Source organism: Mytilus galloprovincialis, chromosome 10, assembly GCF_965363235.1.
Source record: "Mytilus galloprovincialis chromosome 10, xbMytGall1.hap1.1, whole genome shotgun sequence".
In the NCBI taxonomy this organism is placed as follows: domain Eukaryota; kingdom Metazoa; phylum Mollusca; class Bivalvia; order Mytilida; family Mytilidae; genus Mytilus; species Mytilus galloprovincialis.
This window is the reverse complement of record NC_134847.1, coordinates 47994352-48003317: the sequence shown is the minus strand read 5'-3', so window position 1 is coordinate 48003317 and position 8966 is coordinate 47994352. Positions and strand designations below refer to the sequence as shown.

General features: G+C 31.3%; 1 protein-coding gene across 4 annotated transcripts; it reads right to left on the bottom strand.

Annotated features, from left to right (window-relative positions):
- Positions 1 to 347: 347 nt before the first annotated feature.
- Positions 348 to 8568, bottom strand: LOC143047709 (uncharacterized). 4 transcript variants are annotated; one of them, XM_076220921.1, is made up of 7 exons: positions 8433 to 8568; positions 6999 to 7097; positions 5969 to 6067; positions 5520 to 5585; positions 3853 to 3951; positions 1775 to 1810; positions 348 to 1143 (listed from the first exon to the last, which is right to left on the bottom strand). In XM_076220921.1, exons 2-7 carry the CDS (start codon positions 7081 to 7083, stop codon positions 695 to 697), a joined length of 834 nt encoding a protein of 277 aa, XP_076077036.1. In that variant the 5' UTR covers positions 7084 to 7097; positions 8433 to 8568; the 3' UTR covers positions 348 to 694. The 4 variants fall into 4 exon arrangements, with proteins under 4 accessions (XP_076077036.1, XP_076077037.1, XP_076077038.1 ...); XM_076220922.1 differs by lacking the exon at positions 5520 to 5585; XM_076220923.1 differs by lacking the exon at positions 5969 to 6067.
- Positions 8569 to 8966: the final 398 nt, after the last annotated feature.

The following is an 8966-nucleotide window of genomic DNA, read 5'->3' as shown; positions in this document are numbered from 1 at the left end:
TATGTATTTCTAATAAAAATAACACTTCATAAATTGATGGTGTCTGTTCTGACCTAACCTTGTCAGTTACTCTAAAAACTGAAATTTTCAAAACACAGGATATATAAGTACCTTAGTACAAAAAGAACTACAAGATCAATTCAGCAAAGGAAGAATATAATTTCTAAATTTATGAACTGACAATTCAGGATAACATTGACAATTATGTAATGCATATGCATATCTCTGTACCAAAGCACCGACTTCAAAACTGATAATACTAAGATTTAGATTATAACAAAATGTTTATTGCTGTATTTTTGACATTTTTACCTATTATGACTGTATGTTTTTGTTCACACATCGTTGTCAATATAACGGAATTTGATGCGTCTTTCATACAACTGAGAGGTTTAGCTAGCTTTAATACCAGGTTTAATTCACCATTTGCTACATTAGAAAATGCATGCATCAAGCCAGGTATATGCCAGTTGTTATCTTTTCGTTTGAGTTTTGAATTTTACCATTGATAAGGGACTTTCTGTTTTGAATTTTCCTTGGAGTTCAGAATTTTTATGATTTTACTTTTTATAATGAACACGAAAAACCTATGGGAGTTGCATGTTTTATACTAAGCATATTCTACTTTGTTAGTTTTTCATGACTTATAAACTGATTTAAATTTGTATTTTCAAAGTATGTGAAAATGTTTCTTCTATGCTATTTTATCCCTCCACATTAAAAATAGTCGTTCCATTTTGTTCTTAAAATTGGGAAAGTTTGCACTTCTTATGTCATTTGTGTAATTTACCGGCTGAATGGTGCACATATCAACTGAAAGTTCCTCGCAGTCAACAATAAAGGGAATTATTCGGTCCCTCTTCTGTGGGTCCTCTAAAGATTGTATTATATTAGCCTGTTTTCCAAAGAGCATTAAACCATCCATAGACATATGTCGAGAATGATAGATAATAACAAGTCTACAATTTAAGAGGAGACCTGCTAATCCATCAAGGGTTGGTGTGCCTGGTGTAATTATATCATCCGGTAAACTAATTTTAAGGTTTGGTACATTGACTTGTTCCTGCAAAATTTCCTGGCAAAGTCTTGCAGCCATTTCATCTTCTGAAGCATGTAGGATTACTGCATCATACCACTGTCCTCCTTTAAAATACAAATAAACATAAATTTTCAATTAAACAATTGTATCTGCGTACAGGATTTGTTAAACTCAAACGTGTGATTCTACATGCATTGTCTTTACTTTGCTCTGTTGTGTTTTATGTACAATTTTTGTCTGTTGATCTTTTTGTTTTAGCCATGATGTTGTCAATAGATATAAGAAGATGTGGTTTGAGTGCCAATAAGACAGTTCTCCATCAAAGTCACAATTTGTACTATAAAATATCAACTGAAATTGCTTAACACAATCAATCAGTTTCTGGTATCCCTCGCGTCTCTTAACAGTTTCGCCTATATATCAAGTTCACTGTACTTACTTTGATACGATTATGTTGTATTATGTATCTGTATATAGACATCATATTAAAACAAATATTTAATAAACGCAAGGAAAGCTAGTACTGACCTTTGGTATTGGTTTTTTTTAAACTACTGCTTGGTATTCAAAGTTTTAAATATCATTTTTACAAAATATATTGTTATATGGATAATTATTGTATTTATTTTTTTAAATCTCATTTCACAAAAATAAATTATCTCGGCGGAATGACGTGTTAACAATAATGGTCAAGGAAAGAGAACTTTAATAACATTAATCACTTTTTGTACATACCAACATGATCCCGGTCTTCTTCCAAATCATTACCGTCTGAAAACAGGGCGAACATCTTTAAAACTAGAATGTTTTATTTAGTGCTAAGTTTGCTTACATGTGTAATAAGATCTAAATAACATACAGTATACTACTTACATTGGGTTGTCACCATTGTACAAAAGCTTTCCATCCGTATGGTATTATAAGATCAAATCATAATAAGTTTGATTGTTGCAAAAATCGAAACATCTAAATTTTAATTCAAAAAGCAACAGCTTTTAAAAGCATATTCCTACATTTGACTATAAAACTATTGAAATGTTTAAGATGATATCTTTTCAATTTATTATGTATCAATAAGAACGAAATTTTACGTTGTTGCTTGCAATGTTTACTTGATTTCTTTGCTTTGTTTTTTTTTTTTTGGTTTTTTTTTTTGTTTTTTTTTTTTGTTTTTTTTTTCATTCAGCAAAAGCGTATCTGTGGGTTATTCCAGAAAGATGTTAAGATTGTCCTCAAAGGGCTCTATCTTTAGAATAAGTGTTGGTAATGAAGTCATTTTCACAGCACTAACTTTCCTGTGAACATGGTGCACGCATCACTTTATTAAGGGTACTCGTATAAATTTGCAAAAGACTGTATTCGGTAGTCTAGGCTACGCAATCAATTTCTCATTTCAATTGTTTCATCCTCAACCACAAATGCGCTCAATTCCATTTAAGACGGAAACGTCTAACAATTAATTCAAATGTTAAAATTATAAAGACTTCGGTAATTTAGCATAACTTTATAATGCTAGTATCCGATACATCTTCATAGTTATGTCAAAAACAGCCCATATTCATGTAAGAGAAATATTCCAATTAATATCCAAAAGTTTAACAATTTGGTAAAAAAGCTATACTTTGGGGACTAAAGGGGATTTTACTGGGCCCAGTCCTTTGTCATTTCGGGATTTGTTGTAGCTGATTATGTGTTAGGGCTTTGCTCATTGTTAAAGACCGAACAGTGACCTACTGTTGTTAAGTAATGTCACATTTTAAAATTGTCACCGTATCACGTCTTAACATTTTATCCATATATGTATTGATGTAAAAAATATTCATTGTATTTATTAACTTTAGGTAGAACATTTTTATGTCTCAACCAAAGCCAGCAATGTAGATATTATATAAAATGAGGTATAAGGCCTACACGAGCAATCAGAAATTTATAACAGGACAGATTTGTTTGGAAAATTAAACAAGTTAATGATATTAAAATTCACTATTTGCTATTCCTGATTTTAAGAGAAGTCGTTCGAAAAGAAAGATTAAGAGGGTTTGCAATTCGTCCAAAGTCATTAGAGGAACAGAGTGCACCACCTTATCTCGTGCAATACAATATTTATCCTCTCTCGACAGTTGCATTTTGCATATTAACAACGTTCGGCGAGCCTGACGTTTTTAAACTTTGAAAAACTAACAGTCTCGAGTGGATAAATAACGTATCACAATCTATGCAGTTACATTTAAATAATGCCTTGTACACATTAAATGATCCTTGTGTTTTACACGTAGAAAAATTGCAGAATATGAGTTCGTAATAACGACGTTTTAATTTACTTTATTCGTTTAAATGTTACACAATCCTTTACTTGTACACTAACAAGAGTTTGGAGGTGGAACCTTTATTTCTGTATTATCTTCCTTCTTTTGTATGATTCTTTCTTTATCTATAAAAATAATGCTTATTCTTTTAAATTCTCATGAAAACTGTTTTACCATTAGATTATTTTTTTATAACATGATGTCCTCTTTCTGAACATGGTGCCTTTCTGTGTTTAAATTGTTTTATTGTCTAATTCTTTAGTTTTTCATAGCTATTTTATTCCTTTCCAACCCATTATTCTATGTACTATTCTTTTTTCTCACTTTTCATTTATTTCTCACTTTTTTATATATTATTCCAAATTCTGTAAACCCCGTGATATCGTTTTTTATTTTACGGGGATATATTTTCCGGACGTGATATTGTTTTACTTTTCACTCATATTTCTACATATATCTTTTAACTGTGGTCAAAATGTCGTATAAATAAAACGAATTGCAACTTACTCAAACGTATGTATTCTTCTGAATTCCGGGGTATGAGTTGAGCACTGGTACGACTAGGTGAGCCTGGAGGTGACAATGAAGCAGGGGTCGTTGTCAAGTCTAAATAATATATGTTTTACTTGATAAAATACTATACATACTACAGTACAATAACTTACATGGACATGTATGACGTAAAACGCATGTCATGGTAGTCTTCAAATTGAATCAAATTTTCTTAACTATAGACAAAAAATTACAAAAATGCGAATGTTCATGCATGTGTTCAAATCAACAGTATTAATGAGTCAAAACAGGGTTGGATAGATTTTCTGTATTGATCTTTTAATGTTTAACACGACTCCCGACACTATTGTGCAGTATCGTGGCTGCCACCTTTTTATTGGTAGATAAAGCAGGATTGCCCAGAGAGAACAACAGTGACTGATCTTTGGTAGGAAACCTCACAAGGATTTAAAAGTTATAGATATACAACTGTATTGTCAGCATGGAATCAACAAACCAGTCGTTGTGGGCTTTAACAAAAATTATAACAAATTGTATTTTGTTAATGAATTGGGAAAATCAGTTTTGGTCTTTAATGTTTATTGATTATTGAACATTGTAGAATACAAATACTAATCTTCAAATCAAAATGTGCTATGAGATGATAATTTAATATCTATCACTGCACACAGCTTCAGTTTAATTCTTCACTTATTAGTCAATGCACATTTATGATTTATTGATTGACGACCTTTTAGCAAATTGGTAGGACACATCTAATATCCCAATTTTTTGCCGTATTTAACAATTTGGGCTTTTGATTAAAGCCTACATCGTAAAGAAAAAATGATCCGTTTATTACGAAATAGTTAAATGATAAAATAGCACAATATAAAAGTATATTATAGGACAAGAAGTATGAATTAACTATGAAATAAAACTTATGATTTTGATAATAACAAACTGTTCGAGTTTTCGAACTTATGTTTCAGTGATCATGGTGATTAGGCATAATGAGGTTTACATACTTTCCCGCTTAGATATGACCTTAAAATTGCTAAAATAACTGTACATTCTCTTTATCTTAATTAATTACTTAAGTTTATACTACTTTGCCGATCTAATAAGATAATAAGTTACATATTACAAACGCCTTTTTTCAGTTGGTTTTTACATGGTCCTTGTTAACCCAAACAATACGTTGCCGATATAATAAGATAATCAGTCACATATAACAAACGCCTTTCTTCGATTGGTATAATTTGTTCAGTGATAACCCAAACAAATCATATGTATTCCTTATAAAACAACACTTTATAAATTGATTGGGTCCTAACCACTTTTATAGCCTGACATTTCCAGATACTCCCAAAACTGATAGTTTCAAAGCAGGGGATATTTAAATACTTGAGTACATGAAAGAACTATAATATCAATCAATCAATTCATCAAGAATAAAATTTATGAACTTACAATTCAAGATCACATGGACAAATATTTAATACATATAAATATTTCTGTACCGACGGTTTCGCTAAAATAGGGTATCGGAAATACAGGCGAGAAGATAAATCCGGCGCTTAAATGTGTATTAGTTCTTATTGTTCGCAGACATGTCCTGTGACTTTATCCTCATATCACTATCGTTTAAATGTTACACAATCCTTTACATGTACACTTACATAAGTCTGGGGGTGGAACCTTCATTTCTGTATCATCTTCATTCGTTTGTATGATTCTTTCTTTATCTATAAAAATAATGCTTATTCTCTTAAAATCTCATGAAAACTTGTATACTATTAGATTAATTTGTTATTACATGATTTCTTCTTTCTGAATATGGTGCCTTTCTGTGAATAGTATTTTATTGTCTAATTCTTTAGTTTGTTACACCTCATTTATTCCTTTGCAACCCTCTATTCCCTATTCTATTTTTCTTTCTCATTTTTTTTTTTCATTCTTTTTTTATCTATTATTCCCAATTCTGTAAACCACGGGATATCGTATTTTAATTTTACGGGGATATATTTTCCGGACGTGATATTTTTATTTCTTTTCACTCATATTTCTACATATATCTACATATAACTGTGGTCAAAATGCCGTATAAATAAAACGAATTGTAACTAACCCAAACGTGCGTCTTCTTCTGAATTCTCGGGTATGAGTTGAGCACTGGTACGACTAGGTGGGTCTGATTGTGAGAATGAAGCAGGGGTAGTTGTCAAGCCTAAATTAGATATGTTTTACTTGAAAAAGCTATACATACTAAAATACAATAAGTCTCATGTACATGCATGACGTATAAACGCATGTCATGGTAGTCTTCAAATTGAATTAAATTTTACGTTTCTATATATTCAAAAAAATATTACAAAAATGCGGATGTTCATGTGTTCAAATCAACAGTATTAATAGGTCAAACTGGATTGGATTGATTTATAAAATTGAGAATGGAAATGGGGAATGTGTCAAAGAGACAACAACCCGACCATAGAAAAAACAACAGTAGAAGGTTACCAACAGGTCTTCAATGTAGCGAGAAATTCCCGCACCCGGAGGCGTCTTATTATATGTATTGATTTGTTAAAGTTTAACACGACTTTCGACACTATTGTGCAGTATCGTGGCTGTCACCTTTTTATTGGTAGATACAACATGATTGCTCAGAGAGACCAACAGTTACTGATCTTTGGTAAGAAACCTGACAAACCTATTCCTTACTTTAAGATTGGAGTCGAGCGAACCTGTTATGTACGTGCGGGATTCGAACACAAAACTACTGTGTTGACAGGCTAGTGATACGGCAGATTGTTACTTGGACCACTTCTTAACCGAGTCCACTAAACCAGGTAGGAGGTATAAAACGTGTTACTATTCCAACCAATCAATCATTATCGGTACCAATGTGTCTACAACAGATCTGTATTTCGACAATATCTTTTTAGAGATGCTAAAATCCGAAATATTTAAAGAACTTTGATAAAACGATACGTAGAGCCAAAGGCAAAATGAATATGTCAGTATTGTTTAGATGTGCAAAAGAGTCCCGATCTCCCTCCCTCAACCTCCCCCTTCTTCCTCACCCTAAAAAAAAGGAAATATATCGAAGGCATTCCTTATATATGTACAGCTTGTAATTATATACACATAAAAAATACCTGTTTGTCGTTTAGTCCAGTAATACCCAAACATCCAACAAACTGCAGCTGTTCCGAAAACAAGGCATACATCTTTTCCACTCATTTTTATCCTGCAATCTGTCAAAACATCTTGTTATGTTAAAACAAATAAAACAGACTTTTATAAAGATAAGCAGATGTTTTATTGTTGCAAATGCATAAGACAACTACCAATAAAAAAGACCAACAGACAAACATGTAAACATCTATAAGTAATTGTAAGGTCTTTAACAATGGGAAAATAGACCATACTGTATAGATTTTTATAGTAAGGTATAAGGACCAGGAATATCAAATGAAAACCTAAGCAGCATGAGTAAAACATCAAACAAACAAAACGAAAAATCATTAGTTATTTACAGGAACCAACTGCATTTACCATATGGTCATGCATATAAAAAATACTGGGGTTAAAAAAAACATAAGAATATTTGTCATAATTGCCAATAAGACAACTATCTTTTAAAGTTAAAATGACGTGGTTGTAGGCAATCATAGGTTATTGCACTTCCTTCAACGATACGAAACTAGTGCGGATTCTGATTTTTTTGTAAGGAGAGGGAGGGCGATGACTGACCTAAGGGGGTACCGCTCCAATCATACGTCAGTCATTCCCTATATAATCAACCATATTTTTCCTACAAAAGGGGGCCCAGACCACCCTGGATCCGCCTATGGAAAAATATATACCGAATATATTAAGTCGCTGGTATTAAAGCACAACAAATAGGAAGAACTGTATTAAATTTTGCCAATAAAACAATAAAGCGATGTGAATCACACAAAAAAGCATAACAATTCAACAGACACAAATCACTGATCGTATAAGACCATTTACTGAAAGCGTAGTTCAATACCAATTGCTGTCTATCAGATCGTGTCTATACATTTTTGCAAATAAAATGTTTTAAAACTATGAAAGGTCATATGTAACTGCGTTTAAAGTGCATCCAAATAACATTTTATATTTTTAGAGAATTTTTACTGAATTGAATAAAATTTTAGTTCGATTTTGAAACTAAATCATATCGACAAGTAGATCTATATTTAAATGTTTATAAATAACTTGACCTTTTATCATTTTATTAATAAATATCAAAATTCAATATTTATTTTTAGAATGAAACTTAAAGTTATCTCATTTTTGTCTTTATCAGCTTATTTGATATCAAATATGAATCAAAAGAACTCAAAAGAAAGTTTGTTCTTTAAGAAAATAAACACTTAAAGTTTCAACTGTTGGGAAGCGGGAAATACTGTTTCGTTTTCAAAATGTTTGTTTGGAAACATCATATATATATATTCAAAAACCATCTATCTAACAAAAGGTTATAGAATCCATAAATTAAACACAAGTCAACAAATTACAAATATAGGTTAACATACATAATCAAGTATAATAATAAAACATACCTCTATTATTTCATTCTCAATAATGGTCTAGCTACTGTTCAAACTGTATCCATTGAATTACGTCACAGATATAGTTAGTCATAACTTAAAGATATATCTATTAACCACAAAGTACTAGTATACACCTATTGTGTATTATAAACGGATAAATAATGATTTTATATCATATGATTTGTCTTTTTACGACAATTTCAAATATAGTTTTTTTTTACATTGATCTACATATAGAAACCTAGAGACAAAAGAGAAGAAGAAGATGTTATGTCAATTATTTCTTTTCTTTTATTTTCTCATCATTAGTACAGGGTTTTATCCGAGGCAGCGAGAGAGTCGAAAGGTATCAAAAGAAAAATACTACACCATGGCAATAACACGAAAGTTTACAAAAAGACAAAACAACGGTATACAAAACCAAACATAAAAAGCTGAAGACTGTACAATTCTGTAGGCCTACAACATGGCCCTTACGCAAAAATGAGGTGATGTTAGGTGTTCTTGAAGGGTTAAAGATATACTATTTACAAAGTTAACAAT

Coding starts and splice junctions, on each gene's coding strand:
- LOC143047709 (XM_076220921.1), bottom strand. CDS start 7,083: ATGAGTGGAAAAGATGTATGCCTTGTTTTCGGAACAGCTGCAGTTTGT. Junction 3,952..5,519: donor GGTTCCACCCCCAGACTTAT/GTAAGTGTACAT, acceptor TATATTATTTAG/ACTTGACAACGACCCCTGCT. Junction 1,144..1,774: donor AGAAGACCGGGATCATGTTG/GTATGTACAAAA, acceptor TGTATTTTAAAG/GAGGACAGTGGTATGATGCA.